This window comes from Colletes latitarsis, chromosome 10, assembly GCF_051014445.1.
Source record: "Colletes latitarsis isolate SP2378_abdomen chromosome 10, iyColLati1, whole genome shotgun sequence".
NCBI classification, from domain to species: domain Eukaryota; kingdom Metazoa; phylum Arthropoda; class Insecta; order Hymenoptera; family Colletidae; genus Colletes; species Colletes latitarsis.
Window position 1 is genome coordinate 29,588,026 of NC_135143.1, and position 25,224 is coordinate 29,613,249.

General features: G+C 37.6%; 1 protein-coding gene across 2 annotated transcripts; it reads left to right on the forward strand.

Moving 5' to 3' along the window:
* The first annotated feature begins 1,219 nt into the window (after positions 1-1,219).
* LOC143346688 (lysyl oxidase homolog 3B) lies at positions 1,220-23,883 on the forward strand. 2 transcript variants are annotated; one of them, XM_076775031.1, is made up of 9 exons: positions 1,220-1,468; positions 2,744-3,102; positions 6,816-6,962; positions 8,615-8,908; positions 12,221-12,427; positions 12,604-12,901; positions 18,241-18,369; positions 18,781-18,904; positions 21,417-23,883. In XM_076775031.1, the coding sequence occupies exons 2-9, from the start codon at positions 2,865-2,867 to the stop codon at positions 21,537-21,539; spliced, it is 1,560 nt and encodes a 519-aa protein (XP_076631146.1). In that variant the 5' UTR covers positions 1,220-1,468; positions 2,744-2,864; the 3' UTR covers positions 21,540-23,883. The 2 variants fall into 2 exon arrangements, 1 of the variants encoding a protein (XP_076631146.1); XR_013080494.1 differs by lacking the exon at positions 1,220-1,468 and having other exon boundaries at positions 2,658-3,102; positions 21,417-22,041; positions 23,669-23,879.
* Positions 23,884-25,224: the final 1,341 nt, after the last annotated feature.

A 25,224-nucleotide genomic window follows, 5' to 3' on the forward strand; every position in this document is an offset into this window, starting at 1 on the left:
GAGAAATTTCACACCTTCTCGAATTTTTTTCTCGAAAGTGGGTAGGATTTCGGGGGTATGTCTATTGACCAAAAATGCTTGTAATTGACCCCCACAGCTAACAATATTTTTTTCAGAACGATTTGAAATATTTTAATTTCATCGAAAAATTTCACACCTTCTCGAATTTTTTTCCAGAAACTGGGTAGGATATCGGGGGTATGTCTATTCACCAAAAATGATTGTAATTGATCCCCACAGCTAACAATATTTTTTTCAGAACGATTTGAAATATTTTAATTTCGTCGAGAAATTTCACACCTTCTCGAATTTTTTTCTCGAAAGTGGGTAGGATTTCGGGGGTATGTCTATTCACCAAAAATGCTTGTAATTGACCCCCACAGCTAACAATATTTTTTTCAGAACGATTTGAAATATTTTAATTTCGTCGAAAAATTTCACACCTTCTCGAATTTTTTTCCAGAAACTGGGTAGGATTTCAAGGGTATGAGTAATGACCAAAAATGATTGTAATTGACCCCCGCAACCGAAAATAATTTTTCCAGGACGATTTGAAATTTTTAAATTTAATTGTTAATTTTTTAAGCCTCCATAACAAATTGGTATTCTTGATTTTCGTCTTATTTTGGCCTCTGGAATCCTTTATTAAAATTTTTCCCAGGGGTGGCCGAACACTCTGTATATGGGTGACAAGATTTACCATTATGATACTAGAAAAATAAATTCTCAAGTTAAATAACGAGGGAAATAAATTTGAATAGAATTTGTGAATTTTAACAAGTTTACGTAAATAAGTACCAAAACAAATTTTAGGTTATGTAGCTTACAATGGTTTAAAATCAATCGTGCGGAATATTATACGGTTTTTGATCTTGCAGTGAACGCGTTAATCGATGATTCTTTAATTTTTAATCCTCGTTCGAGCATGGGAGTAGAAACGATTAATCGCGACGAAGCTTAAGAACTGACCGATGATCCCAATTACTTCGAAACCAGCCGTTCGCAATCAGAGCACTTGAAACATGATACTGGAACGTCTTCGAGGGGGAAAAAGGGTCCGGGTTCGTAAGAAAGAACGTTCGATCATGAGAATCCACTGTTCCGGCGTTCCCCATTGAACCCGCGGAAATCTGGTACGCGCGTCGCGCGATGCCACGAGTCGTTGAATCATCCGCGTCTTCTACGGGGCCACGAGGCGGAAAAGAAGAAGGAAGGGAGGCTAGAAAAAGCGATCCGCCATGTGGGCCGTCTGAACTTGCATCGCGGACGCGTTACGCGAGGGATCGCGATGCTTGTCCCGCGACCAGTGCGAATATATCGTATTGCGTGATCGGTGCAGAACACGCATCAGTAGCCCGCGGAACGGTAAACGAAATACACGTGCTGCGGTTTCGATCGTCGATCCAGATTCGTCCCTAGACGCGTGGAAAAATCCTCCGTCGATCGAGGACGCGTTCTTCGAGGAAAGGTAAAAAAAAAAAAAGAAGCTTAGCAACTTCGTATCTACAAGCATAACGTGTTTGCTCGACCAGGCCCCACATGGCCCCCCATATCGCACAAAGTGGCAAACTAGACTGGCGAAACCTTCCACGGGAATACGAAATAACAAAATCGGGAAATATTATAACCAAATATTAAACTTGTTAAAATGAAAGAAATGGAAAAATTCCCGTGACTAGATTTGAATATACAGGGTGTCCGGCCACCTCTGGGAAAAATTTTAATAGGGGACTCTAGAGGCCAAAATAAGACGAAAGTCAAGAATACCAAATTGGTGATGGAGGCTTCGTTAAAAAGTTATTAACAATTAAATTCAACAATTTCAAATCGTTCTGGAAAAATTATTTTCGGTTGCGGGGGTCAATTACAATCATTTTTGTCCATTACTCATACCCCCGAAATCCTACCCACTTTCTAGAAAAAAATTCGAGAATGTGTGAAATTTTTCGACGAAATTAAAAAATTTCGAATCATACTAAAAAAATTATATTTAGTTGCAGGGGTCAATTACAAGCATTTTTGGTCATTATACATACCCTCGAAATCCTACGCACTTTCTAGAAAAAAATTCGAGAAAATGTGAAATTTTTCGACAGGAAAAAAAAAATTTCGAATCGTTATGGAAAAATTATTGTCGGTTGCAGGGGTCAATTACAAGCATTTTTGGTCATTATACATACCCTCGAAATCCTACGCACTTTCTAGAAAAAAATTCGAGAATGTGTGAAATTTTTCGATAAAATTAAAAAATTTTAAATCATCCTGGAAAAATTATTTTCAGTTGCGGTGGTCAATTGCAATCATTTCTGGTCAATAGACATACCCCCGAAATCCTACCCATTTTGCTAGAAAAAAATTCGGGAAAATGTGAAATTTTTCGACAGGAAAAAAAAAATTTCGAATCGTTTTGGAAAAATTATTGTCGGTTGCGGGGGTCAATTACAATAATTTTTGGTGAATAGACATATCCCCGAAATCCTACCCATTTTCTAGAAAAAAATTCAGTACAATTTTTTAACAAAGCCTCCATCAACAAATTAGTATTTTTGATTTTCGTCATATTTTGGCCTCTAGAATTCCCCATTAAAGTTTTCCCCATGGGTGGCCGAACACCCTGTATATTATGTTTGCACAGATTAGATTGTCAAATATTTTATGCTGGCCTGAATGTTGAATAAAAGATTCTGATTTACGAACGAATCTGAGATTTTTATTTGTTATTCGTGAAATGAAATTTGTTTAGTTCTGCAACGGAAGGATTTATATGCGAGTGTTTGGCGAGGAATGAAAGAGTCTGGTTCTCGGAAGAACGATGACGGACGCGTAGCTCGATCGGATCGTTATCGCGATTCCGAGCAGGGAATATGGTACTTGTAATCGTGCTTGGTAGAAAAATGAGGCTGGGAATGAATTGGAAGCTGGCTCTGTTCGGTTTGTCGATTACGCTGATTCTGTTGGACGTTTGCGTCGCGAGCAACAGCACCTGGGACAAAATACGCGAGAAGAAAGCGCGGATCGTGAAGAAACTGAAGAAGGACTTCCGCAAGCTGAAGAAACAAGATGGCGCGGTGAAGCTGGTGGGTGGCGAGCACGGTCACGAAGGTAAATCGAACGAACGATGACTTTGTTTAATGATTTTTTAATATTGTTTAAACGAGTACAATAGAGGACGAAGCGTGAAAAAAATTTATCTCGTCGTTGCCTGCGTTTAAAGACCAGATCGATTAATACTATATTTGTCCCGTACAGACTAATATTCCAATTATTATTCGAAATCGTTTTATCGGAACAGTCGAATTCCTATTGGGAATAAAACGAAAGCGTATTGGAGTTTGAAATTTTTACACTTTTAAATTGAAAAAAAAAATAGAGAATCTGGTCCTGGCGACTGCTATGATCAAACGATTCGAACTCGAAACTTTCGGATTAAATGGAACGTTTCGAGGGATTTAAAAAATATCTCTCGATCGCTGCGATTTGATGCGGGAAAATCGATGGGGAAAAACGCGATACGAAGTTCGAAATTCGAAACTCCCGCTTTGATGAGGACTAACGGTAAAATAATAGTGTCGGGTAGCGAGAAAACGTGAACTATACAATGGTGCCCCGGTAATATTTTGTTGTACGATCTTTCGATATCGAGAACGATCCCAAATTACAATATTGAGATAAATAGAGATTCACGAGGGATATCGAAGATAAATATACTGGCATATGTTCGGTTAAAAGTGAAAAATGTTGAAAATAAAGTAACGCCTGTTTCGAGTCGGTCTAATTTGAAAATTGGCGTTCGCGTCCACCCTTTTCCATCGGTTTTGTGCAGTGTGCGGGGAATTGGACCATTCACGGTTGCGCCACGATTACTGGAACACCCTCTATAAATCTCCGGCGCGAAAACGGGAGTTACGTGAAACGTTGCGGTTTTATCCGCCGTTCCTCGGTGTACGTTGTGCAATGACGATTAAAAAGGGGTCAACTCAGAGGATGATTTATGTCAACGACTATGTGTCAGCGTAGTAAACGTTACGTAGGCACAGAACCGCGAGTCATGAGATGGGATGGTCACCGTCAAATTGGACCATAAAACAGGATAGAATTCGTCCCAGACGTTCGCGTGTCAATTTTTATTGCCCTCCATTGGGCATATTACGGTCCATCGCTGTCATACTTCTACTGTTTCTCCAATTTTACACGTATTCCCAAACAATCCGTAACTCTCAACTAAATGCTCGTTATTTTCAAAGTCGAATCCAAAAAGGGGAGGGGGGGTAAAATATGTAAAAATGTATTTTTTCAATCCCTTTTCGTACGATTTGATAGTATCAACCATGGGAAAAATTTTAATGAGAGATTCTAGAGGTCAAAATAAGACGAAAATCAAGAATACCAATTTGTTGATCGAGACTTCGTTAAAAAGTTATTAATGTTTAAAGTTCCGCCCCTTCTGAATTTTTTTCTCAAAAATGCGCGGGATTTCGGAGGTATGTCTATTCACCAAAAATGATTCTAATTGACCCCCGCAACCGAAAATAATTTTTCCAGAGTGATTTGAAACTTTTTTTTTTTGTCGAAAAAGGGCACTTAATTAGATTTTCGGAAAACAATTTTTTTCTCGAAAATGCGTAGGAATTCGGGGGTTTGTGTAATGACCAAAAATGATTGTAATTGACCCTCGCGACCGAAAATAATTTTTTTAGAACGATTTGAAATTTTTTTTTTCCGTCGAAAAATTTCACATCTTCTCGAATTTTTTTCTGGAAAGTGCGTAGGATTTCCGGGGTATGTCTATTGACAAAAAATAATTGTAATTGACCCCCGCAATCGAATATAATTTTTTTAGAACGATTTGAAATTTTTCAATTTCGACGAAAAATTTATCCATCTACTCGAATATTTTTCTCAAAAATGCGCAGGATTTCAGGGGTACGTCTATTCACCAAAAATGATTCTAATTGACCCCCGAAATCGAAAATAATTTTTCCAGAGAGATTTGAAACTTTTTTTTTTTGTCGAAAAAGGGCACTTAATTAGATTTTCGGAAAAGAATTTTTGTCTCGAAAATGCGTAGGAATTCGGGGGTTTGTGTAATGACCAAAAATGATTGTAATTGACCCTCGCGAACGAAAATAATTTTTTTAGAACGATTTGAAGTTTTTTTTTTCCGTCGAAAAATTTCACATCTTCTCGAATTTTTTTCTGGAAAGTGCGTAGAATTTCAGGGGTATGTCTATTGACAAAAAATAATTGTAATTGACCCCCGCAATCGAATATAATTTTTTTAGAACGATTTGAAATTTTTGAATTTCGACGAAAAATTTGTCCATCTACTCGAATTTTTTTCTCAAAAATGCGCAGGATTTCAGGGGTATGTCTATTCACCAAAAATGATTCTAATTGACCCCCGCAACCGAAAATAATTTTTCCAGAGAGATTTGAAACTTTTTTTTTTTGTCGAAAAAGGGCACTTAATTAGATTTTCGGAAAAGAATTTTTTTCTCGAAAATGCGTAGGAATTCGGGGGTTTGTGTAATGATCAAAAATGATTGTAATTGACCCTCGCGACCGAAAATAATTTTTTTAGAACGATTTGGAATTTTTTTTTTTCCGTCGAAAAATTTCACATCTTCTCGAATTTTTTTCTGGAAAGTGCGTAGGATTTCAGGGGTATGTCTATTGACAAAAAATAATTGTAATTGACCCCCGCAATCGAATATAATTTTTTTAGAACGATTTGAAATTTTTCAATTTCGCCGAAAAATTTGTCCACCTACTCGAATTTTTTTCTCAAAAATGCGCAGGATTTCAGGGGTATGTCAATTCACCAAAAATGATTCTAATTGACCCCCGCAACCGAAAATAATTTTTCCAGAAAGATTTGAAACCTTTTTTTTTTGTCGAAAAAAGACACTTAATTAGATTTTCAGAAAAGAATTTTTTTCTCGAAAATGCGTAGGAATTCGGGGGTTTGTGTAATGACCAAAAATGATTGTAATTGACCCTCGCGACCGAAAATAATTTTTTTAGAACGATTTGAAGTTTTTTTTTTCCGTCGAAAAATTTCACATCTTCTCGAATTTTTTTCTCGAAAGTGGGTAGGATTTCGGGGGCATGTCTAATGACCAAAAATGATTGTAATTGACCCCCGCAATCGAAAATAATTTTTCCAGAACGATTTGAAATTTTTGAATTTAATTGTTAATAATTTTTTAAGCCTCCATAACAAATTGGTATTCTTGATTTTCGTCTTATTTTGGCCTCTGGAATCCTTTATTAAAATTTTTCCCAGGGGTGGCCGAACACCCTGTGTAATGCAAAACGAATAATAAAATTAATTTTACAGTTACAAAACGATATTATCTACAAAATGAACGCGCAATTTTCGTAAACGAATCTTACTTAGCGGTTGCCAAACTGGAAGCAAGTCGTAACCTTCGCGTCTATAACTGCTATGCTGTTTATGCCAGTGATTTTTAACCACTATGAACCTTGAACATTACTACACTGTGTTGCAAATGTTTGATGACAGATCCGACGAATTATTATTTTTCATAGGCAACTTAATTTTGGCAAATATTAACTATAAAGCAGAATATCACAAATACGTGACAGCGGCCGATGATGGCTGACTGAAAATATACACTTTTCCTGTTAGCGACTGATAACAAAAGTTAATATAATTTTTGTGTGTGCCGTAGAAATTTAGCGATTAACGTAGACGTGGAATTGTACCGTGTAATTTCCGCGGTGCTCGGTAAACTTTGCCGCTAGTTAACGGAACCGGAAAACTGTAAAGCCATAATTCGATTGGTGTGCAGGAAACGTGGAAATACTTCACGACGGGAAATGGGGCGGCGTGTGCGACGACGAATGGGATTACTTGGAGGCCAATGTGGTTTGCAGGCAATTAGGCTTCGACGGTGCAATTAAACCGACGACGAACGGTCACTTCGGCCAGGCCAGAAGTGAGATAATATTGTCTCATCATTCCAGTCAATACTTACACCCCTGTACGCCATAAATGCAATAAATAGGATCGTTCCCGCCACGGTGGAGGAACGTCGCGAGCAATTGTCACGAGCAAGTTTGAAAATTTTCTGTCGACCGAGCATACGGCCAGTGATTTCCAAAATATTTGCAAGGCACCAGCCTTCCTCGATTAAAAAAACAGAATAGATAATTATACAGAATGTCGAACGAACCGGAAGATACGAATTCTTCATTGAAAAATAAGTCGAAAAGTTCTTTATCGTTTTGCAATCCGAGGCTTCGTTTTCGAGATACAAGCGGCTAAAGTTGATCGATCGTCTCCCGGCACGCGCCATTTGCATGTCAGCTGATTATGCCGCGCATGCGCACAGGCAGTTTCACTTAAAAACTTTGAACGTTCGTATCTCGAAAACGAAGTTTCCGATTGTAAAATGGTAAAGGACTTTTCGATCTTTTTTTGCACGTTTTGTCTTGTCCCACTATTTTTAAACATCCTGTATAATGTGGGACTAAAATCACATTACAAATGTCTATACTAAACGATTGAAATTTTTCTATCCTTTGGGGTGGCGCCCACCACTTTGGAAAACACTGGTATACATGTTGGAAAACCTCTGTTCAATACTCATACATTTACTGCATGAAGCTAATGAAGAATGCCCTCGGGTGATGTACTGGACAGAAGAGAAATCCGTCTTTTTGTCCATAAATTGCATTTTCACGACGGTAATGTTATTATTCATTACTTTATACGAAACCCTGGCCAATATTGAAATACACTGTTCGAAAATTCTGATCACTGAATTTGAATTCTACCCAGGGGCATTCTCTTCAGTTCCCCACTATATCTGTCCGTTTCAACCTCCGTACGTTTATAATGGGAAAATCCATTGTGGTCCAATGTTGAAGCCACTGCTATTATTATTGCTACAACTATTAAACGTCTTCTTCTAAAATTCATGTTACTACGATAAAACCTAACATTTATTTTGCATAAAATTATTAATGAATTGTTAAGTGGTCGTCGGAGTTTTTCCAGTTATTAATGGAAAGAAGTACGATGCACGGTTTCGTACACGATTCCCCTACGACATCGGTCAACGCAGAGAACGCAGTGCTTCGCCATAATCGATCCCATTTCCCGACCACACGGTCCATTCTGCAAATTCCTCTCGAAGCGACAGAAATAGCATTCCGTTTCGAACATTTATTACCACGGTGCAAAAACACCACTCAGCGACCAGTACATTTTCCAAAGCGAGCTAGAATTGCGCAGTGGCTTCTGCGTCGGACCGCGGAGGGTTGCGGCTAGCGACGGGCTTTCGCAAGTTTTCGAACAAAAGTGAAATGTAAATTACGAGGTTTTCCATTTTCCAATGAAACGTTTAACAGAAAACGTCTTTCGCTTGAAGTCACTTGTTGGAGATTCGGTAATGGTAGTCGAGACGTTAATGAAATATTTCTGAATTTCGAGAAATCAACGCTACTTGGTAGGTTATATGCGACTTGCAAGACTTGCTGGAGCCAACCACGGGAGCTCGAGGAGTCGCGAGCTTCAGTCCCGTCGCTAGTTGCGGGAAGGGCGACGGGGGGTCTAAGATGTCGGGGGGGGTAAAAAACGTTCCAGGAAGATATTGGATGGACAATGTGTACTGCGACGGCAGCGAGGAGGAGCTCTCTAAATGCAGGTTCGACGGATGGGGCGCTACCGACTGCGAGGGCAGCGAGGCGGCCGGGGTAATTTGCGCCCGTGGCGAACAGGATCAGGAGGGGGAGGAGGAGACGATAACGCGGACGAAGCCCAAAAGGAAGCCGGAGAAGTCGAGGATCAACGATATCCATCAACAAGGTGTGGCGATAAGGCTGGCCGGTGGACGTGTCCACTCGGAAGGCAGAGTCGAGGTCAAGCTAGGAAGCTCAGGTATTTACTCGTGTTCCTGGAACTACGATGCCCTTTGGTATCTCGTAGTACGAACCAGATCGAGAAGGATAGATCGTTGGAAGTGCAATCCGTAACACTTTGACTGCACGTCACCCATGTAAGTCAAAATGTTAAAGGAAAATAAATTTTAATGGGCTTCATAAATTTTAATGAGGATAGGAAACTAATTACTAGGACAACTTTCAAGTTGTGCAGCTTGCAATTGACTAATATCAAAGTTTTGGTCTTGTAAACAAGTTTAGGCTTCTAGACTGGCAGTCAACGTGTTAAACAGTGATTCGAATGGAAGATAGTCTATAAATTCTGTCACGTATAGAGAATCTATTGTAACTTCGATAGCTTGATCTTTTTTTACTTTGTGCCTCCCTTCTTTTTAAGACTTTCGTTCTTGTTGGCTCTCGTTTGCCCTTTTCTGAAGAAGGAGGTCAAGCTAGAAAGCTCAGGTATTTACTCGTGTTCCTGGAACTACGATGCCCTTTGGTATCTCGTAGTACGAACCAGATCGAGAAGGATAGATCGTTGGAAGTGCAATCCGTAACACTTTGACTACCACGTCACCCATGTAAGTCAAAATGTTAAAGGAAAATAAATTTTAATAGGCTTCATAAATTTTAATGAGGTTAGGAAAGTAATTACTAGGACAACTTTCAAGTTGTGCAGCTTGCAATTGACTAATATCAAAGTTTTGGTCTTGTAAACAAGTTTAGGCTTCTAGACTGGCAGTCAACGTGTTAAACAGTGATTCGAATGGAAGATAGTCTATAAATTCTGTCACGTATAGAGAATCTATTGTAACTTCGATAGCTTGATCTTTTTTTACTTTGTGCCTCCCTTCTTTTTAAGACTTTCGTTCTTGTTGGCTCTCGTTTGCCCTTTTCTGAAGAAGGAGGTCAAGCTAGAAAGCTCAGGTATTTACTCGTGTTCCTGGAACTACGATGCCCTTTGGTATCTCGTAGTACGAACCAGATCGAGAAGGATAGATCGTTGGAAGTGCAATCCGTAACACTTTGACTGCACGTCATCCATATATGGGTGACAGAACTTTTAACAGTGGAACTAAAACGATTAATTCCTAAGCCGAGATGTTAAAGGAAAATAAATTAAAATGAGCTTCATAAATTTTAATGAGGTTAGGAAAGTAATTACTAGAGCAACTTTCAAGTTGTGCAGCTTGCAATTGACTAATATCAAAGTTTTGGTCTTGTAAACAAGTTTAGGCTTCTAGACTGGCAGTCAACGTGTTAAACAGTGATTCGAATGGAAGATAGTCTATAAATTCTGTCACGTATATAGAATCTATTGTAACTTTGATAGCTTGATCTTTTTTTACTTTGTTCCCCCCTTCTTTTTAAGACTTTCGTTCTTGTTGGCTCTCGTTTGTCCTTTTCTGAAGAAAAGTCGTCTGTCGCTGTGTATACAGGGTGTTCGGCCACTCCTGGGAAAAATTTTAATGAGGGATTTTAGAGGCCAAAATAAGACGAAAATCAAGAATACCAATTTGTTGATCGAGGCTTTGTTAAAAAATTATTAACGTTTAAAGTTCCGCCCATAATGAATTTTTTTCTAGAAAATGCGCAAGATTTCGAGGGTATGTGTAATGACCAAAAATTATTGTAATTGACCCCTGCAACTAAAAATATTTTTTCCAGAACGTTTTGAAATTTTTTTTTTCCGTCGAAAAATTTCACACATTCTCGAATTTTTTTCTCGAAAGTGGGTAGAATTCCGGAGGTATGTCTAATGACCAAAAATTATTGTAATTGACCCCTGCAACTAAAAATATTTTTTCCAGAACGTTTTGAAATTTTTTTTTTCGTCGAAAAATTTAGGCGCCAAATTAGATTTTCGGTGAGGAATTTTTTTCTCGAAAGTGGATAGGATTTCGGGGGTATGTGTAATGACCAAAAATGATTGTAATTGACCCCCGCAACCGAAAATAATTTTTTTAAAACGATTTGAAAAAATTTTTTTTCGTCGAAAAACTTCAACACCTTCTCGAATTTTTTTCTCGAAAGTGGATAGGATTTCGGAGGTATGTGTAATGACCAAAAATGATTGTAATTGACTCCCGCAGCTGAAAATAATTTTTTCAGAACGATTTGAAATTGTTGAATTTAATTGTTAATAACTTTTTAACGAAGCCTCCATCAACAAATTTTTATTCTTGATTTTCGTCTTATTTTGGCCTCTAGAATCCCTCATTAAAATTTTTCCCAGGGGTGGCCGAACACCCTGTATATATCTACCGGTGTCGAATTTCGTCTCCGCTGAACGAAAAACGAACAGGTCACCCTAGAGGGATGTTTATCTTAAGAATCATTAACGCAAATCTAACTGCAATTTAATACGTTCACTGTCAGACCGAAAATAACATTCTGCAGGACTAAAACTTTGATATTGGGCTATTGTCAGCAACATAACCTGAAATTTATTTCTATCAACTATCACCCAATGTCTCATAAGTATATAGGATGTTCGGCCACTCCAGGGAAAAATTTTAACGGGGGATTCTAGAAGCCAAAATAAGACGAAAATCAAGAATACCAATTTGTTGATGGAGGCTTCGTTAAAAAGTTATTAACAATTAAATTCAAAAATTTCAAATCATACTAAGAAAATTATATTTAGTTGCAAGGATCAATTACAAGCATTTTTGGTCAATAGACATATTCCCGAAATCCTACCCACTTTTTAGAAAAAAATTCGAGAATGTGTGGAATGTTTCGATAAAATTAAAAAATTTCAAATCATTTTGGAAAAATTATTTTCGGTTGTGGGGGTCAATTACAAGCATTTTTGGTCAATAGACATATCCCCGAAATCCTACCCACTTTTTAGAAAAAAATTCGAGAATGTGTGGAATGTTTCGACAAAATTAAAATATTTCAAATCGTTCTGAAAAAAATATATTTAGTTGCGGGGGTCAATTACAATCATTTTGGGTGAATAGACATACCCTCGAAATCTTGCGGATTTTCAAGAAAAAAATTCAGTACCGGCGGAACTTTAAACGTTAATAATTTTTTAACGAAGCCTCGATCGATAAAGTGGTATTCTTGATTTTCGTCTTATTTTGGCCTCTAAAATCCCCCATTAAAATTTTTCCCAAGCCTGGCCGAACACCCTGTATAGAAGACCTATTCGATCCTTGACTAGGTTAGAAATCTTCAAAAAGTGAAATATCGTCGTGGGTTGCCTGGTTTTGAAATCGTCGCTTAAAAACCAAGTTGGAAAACGTAGGAAACGTAGAGAGGATCGGTGAGGGGACTCGACGGAGTAATTTTGCTTCAGATTGGGGTGTTGTCTGCGGCGACGGCTGGTCTCTGTTCGAGGCGGCGGTGGTCTGCCGCCAATTGGGCCTCGGCTACGCCTCCGACGCCGTCCAGACGAACTTTTTTGGCGGCCAGAGGATGCCGATGGCCATCAGCGGAGTACAGTGTCACGGGGACGAGAAGAGTCTGACCGAGTGTCTGCACGACAGAACCGTGGACTGTCCAGGTGAACGAGAAGTTACGTAACGAAACGACGGGTGTCGAGAACTAGGCCAGACCGTGGAAAATTATTTTTCGATACCGGGTTTCTCGTTTTATCGAGCACCCCGTTCGCTCGGGGTTTATTAAGAAAATCAACCCGGTGGATATCGCGAGATAAAATTGCGTAATTCCACTCGACAGGAGTGGCCGAGAACGTGGCCGGCGTGGTGTGCCACCGTGAGATGCCCGACCTGGTGTTCGACCACATCGAGCTGATGCGAACCGCTCATCTGGAGGACAGGCAACTCTATTGGCTGCAATGCGCCATGGAGGAGAACTGCGTCGCGTCGCAGGCCTACCAAGTGCAACGGGAGTCGGAAAACTGGCACCTGGAGACCAGGAGGCTGCTTCGATTCACCGCGAGGATCCTGAACGCCGGGACCGCCGACTTTCGACCCTCTGTTCCTAAACACCTCTGGGAATGGCACATGTGTCACATGTAAGCGACAAGCAATTAAGCAGTCTCGAGTCCTCGACAAATTCCCATCGATATTACAAATTGTCGAGTGACCTATTAGAGGTACTGTATCAGAATTGAAATATTAATTATTAGGGGACTAACGGGGGCACAAATAGACTCGAGACTGAAAGCACCCTAATTTCCTTTCCCCTCGTTAACGCAACATTAGTGTCTTTCTTGTCGTCCTTTAGGATCGATATACTCTATTCTAAGAAGAATGTAATGATAACCATATTTTTCTATTTAGAAAATAATTGTTTAAACCCTCTTCAAATTTTCACTCGTTATGCGATATCCGTGTAGATAGCAGCTTAGGTTTCCGATTATATAACCCCGCCTATTATTTTCAAGCACACTCGGAGGAAAGTTACACGTAAGTAGTTTCGAATCCCCGAACAATCGATGGCTTAACTCGCGATTTCGAGGATCGTGAGATCAGCCGTTCGAGATTGAGAACCGCGAAGCCAACAAAGTATACAGGGTGTTCGGCCACCCCTGGGAAAAATTTTAATGGGGGATCCTAGAGGCCAAAATAAGACGAAAATCAAGAATACCAATTTGATGATGGTGGCTTCGTTAAGAAGTTATTAACGTTTAAAGTTCCGCCAATACTGAATTTTTTTCTCGAAAGTGGGTAAGATTTCGGGGGTATGTCTATTCACCAAAAATGATTGTAATTGACCCCTGCAACTAAATATAATTTTTCCAGAACGATTTGAAATTTTTTAATTTAGTCAAAAAATTTCAGCACCTATCCGATTTTTTTTCTCGAAAGTGGGTAGGATTTCGGGGGTATGTCTATTAACCAAAAATCCTTGTAATTGATCCCTGCAACTAATTATAATTTTTTTAATATGATTTGAAATTTTTTAATTTTGTCGAAAAATATCAACACCTATACGATTTTTTTTCTCGAAAGTGGGTAAGATTTCGGGGGTATGTCTATTCACCAAAAATGCTTGTAATTAACCCCCGCAACCGAAAATAATTTTTCCAGTACGATTTGAAACTTTTCAATTTCGCCGAAAAATTTCACAGCTTCTCGAATTTTTATCTCGAAAGTGGGTAAGATTTCGAGGGTATGTCTATTCACCAAAAATGATTGTAATTGACCCCTGCAACTAAATATAATTTTTCCAGAACGATTTGAAATTTTTTAATTTAGTCGAAAAATTTCAGCACCTATCCGATTTTTTTTCTCGAAAGTGGGTAGGATTTCGGGGGTATGTCTATTGACCAAAAATCCTTGTAATTGATCCCTGCAACTAATTATAATTTTTTTAATATGATTTGAAATTTTTTAATTTTGTCGAAAAATATCAACACCTATACGATTTTTTTTCTCGAAAGTGGGTAAGATTTCGGGGGTATGTCTATTCACCAAAAATGCTTGTAATTAACCCCCGCAACCGAAAATAATTTTTCCAAAACGATTTGAAACTTTTCAATTTCGCCGAAAAATTTCACAGCTTCTCGAATTTTTATCTCGAAAGTGGGTAAGATTTCGAGGGTATGTCTATTCACCAAAAATGATTGTAATTGACCCCTGCAACTAAATATAATTTTTCCAGAACGATTTGAAATTTTTTAATTTAGTCAAAAAATTTCAGCACCTATCCGATTTTTTTTCTCGAAAGTGGGTAGGATTTCGGGGGTATGTCTATTGACCAAAAATCCTTGTAATTGATCCCTGCAACTAATTATAATTTTTTTAATATGATTTGAAATTTTTTAATTTTGTCGAAAAATATCAACACCTATACGATTTTTTTTCTCGAAAGTGGGTAAGATTTCGGGGGTATGTCTATTCACCAAAAATGCTTGTAATTAACCCCCGCAACCGAAAATAATTTTTCCAGAACGATTTGAAACTTTTCAATTTCGCCGAAAAATTTCACAGCTTCTCGAATTTTTATCTCGAAAGTGGGTAGGATTTTGGGGGTAGGTCTACTCATCAAAAATGATTGTAATTGGTCCCTGCAAGCGAAAATAATTTTTCCAGACCGATTTGAAATTTCCTTTTTTCGACGAAAAATTTCAGCAGCTACCCCCTGTCGAATTTTCTTAAAAATCGAACACCTTGTATATCGCCATAACCGAGGCACCCGGGGAAGTATAACGAGGAAAGTTCATGAAAACACGGACCTTTTTCGTGTTTCGTCCTCCGTAAGTTGGCCAGCCTGGGCGCTCGGGTGTTCCGCTAATTCTTTCGACGAATCTCGCGCGTCTCCGAGGAAATTGGACTCCCGAACTTCAAACTTCGCGCAGTTCTCGCTATCTCCGGTTGCCCCGGCGAGCAGCTTTTATAAAACTCTTTCCAGGAAAGGAAGGAAAGTAATATCGGTCCGGTTGTGTTGTTAGTTTCCAAGCCGTTTGGCGCAACGCGGCCCGATTTTATCATCGGCAGCTTTGCAGAACAGCCGTGTTCTTGGAAGTGATATCCGGTTAATGCTTTCAACCTTCCTGCTTTTTATGTTAACGTTCTTGTACGTACTTTCGAGACACGTAAAATCCTTCATTTTACACTACGACGTTCTATAAATGTCCGTTTTGTACGCGTTTTTACCAACAAACAATTAACGTAAACTTCTAATTTCTAACCTTATTCTACTCTCTGCTTTCGTATATAAGCATAAAAACGATTATTAAAAGATTCGAAAGCATAAAAATTAATCATTTTTAGATTACGATCGCGAGAGTGCTTGCAACATTGAGGTTAGGTAAACGTTTAGATTTTATGTTTTACGTTAAGCTACGTAAATCAATTAACAAAAAAGAAACTTTCCCGAACATCTCGACAGCAAAGCTTCGAAGAGGCTTTTAGACGCTTCGAACGGCTTAAAAAGTAACCCGAAGAACGTTAAAGCTCGAGCGCTAAGAAGTAATTGGTTACGACTTTCTGGCAAAGAAACATCGAGACTCCTTTCAAAGGCACGATCCGCTAAATTTCTCCCTTTTCCAGAAGAAAGAAGGATCGAAAGTGTGGAAGATACGCCTCTGTTGTTCTCTCGACGTAAATATGTAGCTCGAGTACACAAACCACCGCGACTTTTACAGGGCCGTGTTGGCAGGGGGCTATTCCTCCATACAATACAATTGGTATATTATATTAACACTAGGTTTACGGACACTCGTTGCGCATATTTTTATTATAATTGGCTACGTTGACAGTTGCATTAAAATGCAGTTTTTCCTTTTAATTAGAGGATACATCCATATCATTACATCAATTCAATTCAACATAAATTGCTAACAAATAATATTTATGAGTCCTATAACGTTAAGTTTAGAATCTGAATGCGTCACATTGACGCGTATCGTAAACCTAGTGTTAACACGTTCGTTAAAACCATTCCGTTGGATATAGGTATTGTATCGACGTTTTCATTTACCAGCAATTTGGCAAAAATTTTATTCGAAACGAAAATTTTTATTCGGTTTAAAAATATAGAGGGTGTTCGGTTACCCGTGGGAAAAATTTTAGTGGGAGATTCTAGAGGCCAAAATAAGACGAAAATCAAGAATATCAATTTCTTCACTAAGGCTTCGTTAGAAAGTTATTAACAATTAAATTAAAAAATTACAAATTGTTGTGGAAAAATTATTTTCTGTTGCGGGGGTCAATTACAATCATTTTTGGTGAATACACATACCTTCGAAATCCTACCCACTTTCGAGAAAAAAATTCGAGAAGGTGCCTAAATTTTTCGACGAAAAAGAAAAATTTCAAATCGTTCTAAAAAAATTATATTTAGTTGCAGATGCCAATTACAAGCATTTTTGATCATTACACATACCCCTGAAATCGTACGCATTTTCAAGAAAAAAATTCGAGAAGGTGCCTAAATTTTTCGACGAAAAAGAAAAATTTCAAATCGTTCTAAAAAAATTATATTTAGTTGCAGATGCCAATTAGAAGTATATTTGATCATTACACGTACCCCTGAAATCGTACGCATTTTCGAGAAAAAAATTCGAGTATATACTGAAACTTTAAAACGAAATTGAAAAATTTCAAATCGTTCTAAAAAAATTATATTTAGTTGCAGATGCCAATTAGAAGTATATTTGATCATTACACGTACCCCTGAAATCGTACGCATTTTCGAGAAAAAAATTCGAGTATATACTGAAACTTTAAAACGAAATTGAAAATTTTCAAATCATACTAAAAAAATTATATTTAATTGTAGTGGCCAATTACAAGTATTTTTGATCATTACACATACCCCTGAAATCGTACGCACTTTCGAGAAAAAAATTCGAGAAGGTGCCTAAATTTTTCGACGAAAAAGAAAAATTTCAAATCGTTCTAAAAAAATTATATTTAGTTGCAGATGCCAATTACAAGCATTTTTTATCATTACACATACCCGTGAAATCCTACGCATTTTCGAGAAAAAAATTCGAGAAGGTGCCTAAATTTTTCGACGAAAAAGAAAAATTTCAAATCATACTAAAAAAATTATATTTAGTTGCAAATGCCAATTACAAGCATTTTTGATCATTACACATATCCCTGAAATCGTACGCATTTTCGAGAAAAAAATTCGAGTATATACTGAAACTTTAAAACGAAATTGAAAATTTTCAAATCATACTAAAAAAATTATATTTAATTGTAGTGGTCAATTATAAATATTTTTGGTCAATAGACCTACCCCCGAAATCCTACCCACTTCCTAGAAAAAAATTCAGTACGGGCGTACAAATGAGTACAAATTGTTATTCTTGATTTTCGTCTTATTTTGGCCTCTAAAATCCCCCATTAAAATTTTTCCCAGGTGTGGTCGAACACGCTGTATAATACTCAAATCGTGTCAATAAAGTAAATGTAAAAATTGGTCCTATCTCCATCGTTAGATACACACACGTTCTACAAAGATTCGCGTTAAGTTACCAAATAATTTCTATGGACAGTTCGTACCTTTCGAAGAGTCCAACTTCGGTAACAATGTTTTCGTGGAACTTCTCTGGCACGGAGTTTCCCAAGCATTCGTTGTATCTGCTCTCATTAGGAGTTGAAAACTATCGATTCGCTGCATATAGGATCCACGACGCTTCTGGTCAAAACGTCGCGACGACACTGCGTACCGAAGGGGCTCTGTTGTTTATATACACTTTGTCCTTACGTCGAACGAAGGATAGGTTAGCTCGTTTCGTGAACGCACTATCTGTTCCGGCGATCGAGATCTTTCGTCGCCGGCACATATCGCGCGAAATCATCGAAAATTCCGACCGTTACTCGTCGCTGGCGTACTTTAGACTGAACTCGCCTCGCGTACAGTAATTCCACGTTATGGGTTTGTTAACGACAGGCATTACCACTCGATGGAAGTGTTCGCAACGTTCGACGTGCTCGACGGGAACGGGACTAGGCTCGCCGAGGGCCACAAAGCATCTTTTTGCCTAGAGGACAACCAATGTCTGCCTGGTGTCAAACCGAGGTAAACAATTGGTCGCGTAACCTGACGCCGCCTTGCGTTTACGTACAGTTCGAGTTTTAATCGATTTTCGTAAAATTCCATTTGAGTATTACGTACAGTAGAACCTTCGTTGTAAAAATTTTCATACGATAAAACAACAAGCTTTTAGAACGAATTTAATTTAACAATCCAGATAGAATTAAATTAAATTCTACTGAAATTACTAGAAAAATAAATGAACTTTCCGAAGGATTCCGTAAGATCTGATTTATCAGCGAACCGAGTCTAGTAATTCTCGTTAGCGATAGATTTTTTCGCACGAATCGAACGTCTCTATTCGAAGGCATTTTTTTTTTGTTTCTTTTTTTTTACAGTCCTGACGACGCGTGTAATTGACGCGCTAATTAAACCTCGCACGGTACACGATTTCAGGTACAAATGCGCCAATTACGGTGACCAAGGAATTTCTGTGAACTGCAGCGACGTGTACAAGCACAATATCGATTGTCAGTGGGTGGACATATCCGAGCTTCGGCCTGGACAATACACTTTCAAGGTACGGGGCGTGTTTATGTTACCTTTATTAACGCTGTTGCCGTCGCGCGAATTATTAAGAAAAACTCCGTCACGCGGCTGCACACAGCGGGCCTCTGACGATGGAACGAGACTCGATGCACGTGTGCGACGATATCGGGTCCTTTGTGAACCCGTTATCGTTTCTCGTAACAGAAGTATGTAAACGTAATCACGTGCATACCGAAACGATCAGAGGCAGTCAGCCGACATCGAAACTAAGCGCCTTAAAGAAACATAATAAGAGATTCAAATGCAGTTAACCGGGTATTCCCACTCAGGGACGTCGACTTTAACACGTTCACTGACAGATGGTAACAGTAGAATATTTTGCAAAAAATTTTTATTTTAGGCCATTGTAAGTTACATAACCTAAAATTTGTTTCGGTACTTATTTTTGTAACTTTGTTGAAATTCACAAATTGTATCCAAATTTATTTCCCTCGACGTCTTAATTTGAGAAATAATTTTAATGGGAGATAGTAGAGGCAAGAATAAAACGAAAATTAAGAATATCAATTTGTTGATGGAGGCTTTGTTAAAAAGTTATTAACGTTTAAAGTTCCGCCCGTACTAAATTTTTTTCTCGAAAGTGCGTAGGATTTCGAGGGTATATTTATTGACCAAAAATGATTATAATTGGCCACCGCAACCGAAAGTAATTTTTTTAGAACGATTTGAAAGTTTTCGTTTTCGTTGAAAAATTTAGGAATCTTCTCGAATTTTTTTCTTGAAAATGAGGAGGAATTCGGGGGAATGTGTAATGACCAAAAATGATTGTAATCGACACCTGCAACCGAAAGTAATTTTTTTAGAATGATTTGAAATTTTTTTTTTTCGTCGAAAGATTTAGGAATCTTCTCGAATTTTTTTCTTGAAAATGAGTAGGAATTCGGGGGTATGTGTAATGACCAAAAATGATTATAATTGGCCACCGCAACAGAAAATAATTTTTCCAAAACGATTTGAAAGTTTTCTTTTTCGTCGAAAAATTTAGGAACCTTCTCGAATTTTTTTCTTGAAAATGAGTAGAAATTCGGGGGTATGTGTAATGACCAAAAATGATTGTAATCGACTCCTGCAACCGAAAGTAATTTTTTTAGAACGATTTGGAAAATTTTTTTATGGCCAAAAAATTTCAGCAACTACATGAATTTTTTTCTCGAAAGTGGGTAGGATTTCGAGGGTATGTGTATTCATAAAAAATGATCGTAATCGACTCCTGCAACCGAAAGTAATTTTTTTAGAACGATTTGAAAGTTTTCTTTTTCGTGGAAAAATTTAGGCACCTTCTCGAATTTTTTTCTTGAAAATGAGTAGAAATTCGGGAGTATATGTAATGACCAAAAATGATTGTAATCGACACCTGCAACCGAAAGTATTTTTTTTAGATCGATTTGAAATTTTTCTTTTTCGTCGAAAAATTTAGGAATCTTCTCTAATTTTTTTCTTGAAAATGAGTAGGAATTCGGGGGTATGTGTAATGACCAAAAATGATTATAATTGGCCACCGCAACAGAAAGTAATTTTTTTAGAACGATTTGAAAGTTTTCTTTTTCGTCGAAAAATTTAGGAATCTTCTCTAATTTTTTTCTTGAAAATGAGTAGGAATTCGGGGGTATGTGTAATGACCAAAAATGATTATAATTGGCCACCGCAACAGAAAGTAATTTTTTTAGAACGATTTGAAATTTTTTTTTTTCGTCGAAAAATTTAGGAATCTTCTCGAATTTTTTTCTTAAAAATGAGTAGGAATTCGGGGGAATGTGTAATGACCAAAAATGATTGTAATCGACACCTGCAACCGAAAGTAATTTTTTTAAATCGATTTGAAATTTTTCTTTTTCGTCGAAAAATTTAGGAACCTTCTCGAATTTTTTTCTTGAAAATGAGTAGAAATTCGGGGGTATGTGTAATGACAAAAAATGATTGTAATCGACACTTGCGACCGAAAGTAATTTTTCTAGAACGATTTGAAATTTTTGAATAACTTTTTATTGAAGCCTCCATCAACAAATTGATATTCTTGATTTTCGTCTTATTTTGGTCTCTAGAAATGCCCCATTAAAATTTTTCCCAGGAATAGCCGAACAGCCTGTATAGAAAACCTATTCCATCCTTGACTAGGTTAGAAATCTTCTAAAAGCGAAATATCTAGCTTCATAACCTAACATTTGCTTCAATACTTATTTCTCTCAACGTCTCCATTTGAGAATTAATTTTTCTTCATCATAGTGGTAAATCCTGCCATATATGGGTAACGTGGTAGTGTTGAGCGATTTTTAAAAACGAATAAAATTCTGAGAAATTATTGAAATCTTTCGACGTGGAAACTTTTCTTTGGTAATGAGATATCCGCCTCCCCACTTTGGGGAGCATCGATCCCCTTGAATAAAAAAAAAGAATAAACGGCTCCTGGTGCGTAAAGCTTGTTCGAGAAGCCGGGCAATCGCGATACCATAGGAGAGATAATCGAACGATATTTACGTTTTCAGGTCGCAGTGAATCCGGAGTTCAAAGTGGGCGAGATGTCGTTCGACAATAACGCAGCGATTTGTCGTTTGCTCTACACGGAAACTTTCGCCACTGTGCACAGTTGCGTCATGGGTCGGCCTTGACACGAGCCGTTATAATAATGGCGCGCTGTGATTCGTCGAGGGGGGAGGGGAGGAAAAGCGCAAAAAGAATGGAAGAAAAACCGAGGAACCGAACCGATGCCCGTTCGTTATCGTCAGCTTGTTAATTAAAATCCATCTGCTTTTCGCGCGACGCTACGTAAACAATAAATCTCGCTCGTAGTAATCGTTCTGTGTCCTTAATTGCCGCGCCATTTCGGTCACAGTTGTCGAGGAAAACACTCGACGGAATAACGGAGGCGTGCGCTTTCGTCGAGACTTTGCTGTTCTTCGATATTCGATAGAGCGCGAATACGAAAACCGATGTCAACATTTTCTTCGTCTTAAAGCCCTTCGAATACTCGAGACCTCGTTGGGTCGAAAAATAGAATAATTTTTTCGAATTTATTCTATAGTTTTATGGAATCCGATTTAGACCATTTTCAATGCAAGGGAAAGCTTGTATGGACGATTAGCTTCATAGCAATATAATAATAATTACAGGGTGTTCGGCCACCCCTGGGAAAAATTTTAATGGGGAATTCTAGAGGCCAAAATAAAACGAAAATCAAGAATACCAATTTCTTGATGGAGGCTTCGTTAAATAGTTATTAACAATTAAATTCAAAAGTTTCAAATCATTCTACAAAAATTATTTTCGGTTGTGGGGGTCAATTACAATCATTTTTGGTCAATAGACATACCCTCGAAATCCTACGTACTTTCGAGAAAAAAATTCAAGTAGGTACTGAAATTTTTAGGCGAAATTAAGTAATTTCAAATCATACAAAAAAAATTATAGTTAGTTACAGGGCTCGATTACAATCATTTTTGGTCAATACACATACCCCCGAAATCCTACCCAGTTTCGAGAAAAAAATTCGAGCAGGTACTGAAATTTTTCAACGAAATTAAACAATTTTAAATCATACTAAAAAAAATTATATTTAGTTACAGAGGTCAATTACAAGTATTTTGGGCCATTACACACACCCCCGAAATCCCACCCAGTTTCGAGAAAAAAATTCGAGCAGGTACTGAAATTTTTAGGCGAAATTAAAAAATTTCAAATCATATTAAAAAAATTATAATTAGTTGCAGGGGTCAATTACAAGGATTTTTGGTCAATACACATACCCCCGAAATCCTACGAACTTTCGAGAAAAAAATTCAAGTAGGTACTGAAATTTTTAGGCGAAATTAAATAATTTCAAATCATACAAAAAAAATTATAGTTAGTTACAAGGCTCGATTACAATCATTTTTGGTCAATACACATACCCCCGAAATCCTACCCAGTTTCGAGAAAAAAATTCGAGCAGGTACTGAAATTTTTCGATAATTAAACAATTTTAAATCATACTAAAAAAATTATATTTAGTTACAGGGGTCAATTACAATCATTTTTGGTCAATACACATACCCCCGAAATCCTACCCAGTTTCGAGAAAAAAATTCGAGCAGGTACTGAAATTTTTAGGCGAAATTAAGTAATTTCAAATCATACAAAAAAAATTATAGTTAGTTACAGGGCTCAATTACAATCATTTTTGGTCAATACACATACCCTCGAAATCCTACGTACTTTCGAGAAAAAAATTCAAGTAGGTACTGAAATTTTTAGGCGAAATTAAGTAATTTCAAATCATACAAAAAAAATTATAGTTAGTTACAGGGCTCAATTACAATCATTTTTGGTCAATACACATACCCCCGAAATCCTACCCAGTTTCGAGAAAAAAATTCGAGCAGGTACTGAAATTTTTAGGCGAAATTAAACAATTTTAAATCATACTAAAAAAATTATATTTAGTTACAGGGGTCAATTACAAGGATTTTTGGTCAATAGACATACCCCCGAAATCCTACCCAGTTTCGAGAAAAAAATTCGAGCAGGTACTGAAATTTTTCGACGAAATTAAAAAATTTTAAATCATACTAAAAAAATTATATTTAGTTACAGGGGTCAATTACAAGTATTTTTGGTCAATACACATACCCCCGAAATCCTACGTACTTTCGAGAAAAAAATTCAGTACGGGCGAAACTTTAAACGTTAATAACTTTTTAACGAAGCTTCAATCAACAAATTAGTATTCTTGATTTTCGGATGGCCGAACACCCTGTATAAGTAGTAACGAGTCTACAGGATTTAAATTGTACAATATTTTACATTTGTCAATGTTTGAAGATGACGAAAACCTGAATAATGTTACGCAGCTTGCTAAAAACTTCACCGAAGTTAGATATTAAAGATCTTGTATCATAGATCTAAGTTCTTAATGTGCTTTTTCAATCATACAGTACTAACTAAACCGATCATCTGTATCTTCTTGAATAAACTTGATATCACTTTAAGTAGAACTGTATTATTCTATTCCTATCCTAACCTGAAAGTATTAGTCTATTCAGAGATAATAAAGACAGAGGTTGAGTGTCACTGGTTTAAGTTCACCGCTGTCTTGTGGTGTCACTTACAGTTTACTATCTTCCAGTTTAATTATAGACTTTAAATGAATATTTAGAATACAGCGAGATAGAGAAAAACTCTGTAAAGGGGTTCTTGTATGCTAAGTGGAGTATAGAACTAGTGCACACACCCTTTGATGTCCAAGGCCCCACATTCTGAATACGTGACTTTATTAAATTCTTTGAGCCCTCCTTATCGTTATTATTAAAATTGTTCACCGGAAGAAAATAGTAGATCTATAAACGAAAACGTGAAATCGATCTACAAATAGTAGATGAGGATGACTTCAGCAGTTTCAACAGTTTTATTGCAACGAGCATGTTTCGTGATTCTACTTGCAGAGAACTTGCAAATAGGCGATAACAATTATCAAGAACGTCGTTGGTTAATAATAAGACATTATGCAAGAAGACGTACACGTTGCCGTGTGTGGGGGGAGAGTTAAGCTAGATAATAAAGCATCGATAAATTGGTACGAGTTGGAAAGTTAGGGCCCATGGAGGGTTAAGATGGTATGGATCGACGCCTTGGACGCGCAACCAGCCAGGCAGATCGAAGCCGTCGCAGGACGACCTCCTCGTCGGTGATGCTCGCCGCGCACGGAATCTCAAGTTTTGGAGTCTAGGACCGAATTTATAGACATTGACCCGCGCGCGCTATCCTCATAGTTTGTTCTAGATTTGAAGCCGCAACTACGCTAATAAATGAACAATTCAGGAGAGAGGTTCTTCGTGTACCCAGCGACTCGGTATAGCCTCGTGCACGCGCCTAGTCGATACTCGGTGTCCTGGAATATCGCGACTGGCTCTACGAAGAGCTCTTCGAAAAACTATGAAGCTGGACGAATGGAAACTTTGAAAAAAAATATTCGATTCAATTTTTTAATTGGAAACATTTGAAAATAGAAGTCATCTTTCTCAATGGAGGTATAGCTGGATCGATGCACTAGTGATTTTTGATCATTACGTTTTATAGGTTAGATTTCACCAAATTAAAGTTCCAGACTTTAATGTAGGTCGTTCTTTTTTTAGATAAGGAGCCTTGCGCCCCCGTGTCACCTTCGATTACGATTGCTCATAATCTGATAATTAGAAGCGGAGACTTCGCCGTTTCACCTACATTTTCCTTGTCGCGAACACAGGCCTTGGTTGCCAATTAAGTGACAATATCCGATAGTTTTCAATAATCGTAATGACTACGATTCTTTCTTTTTAACTC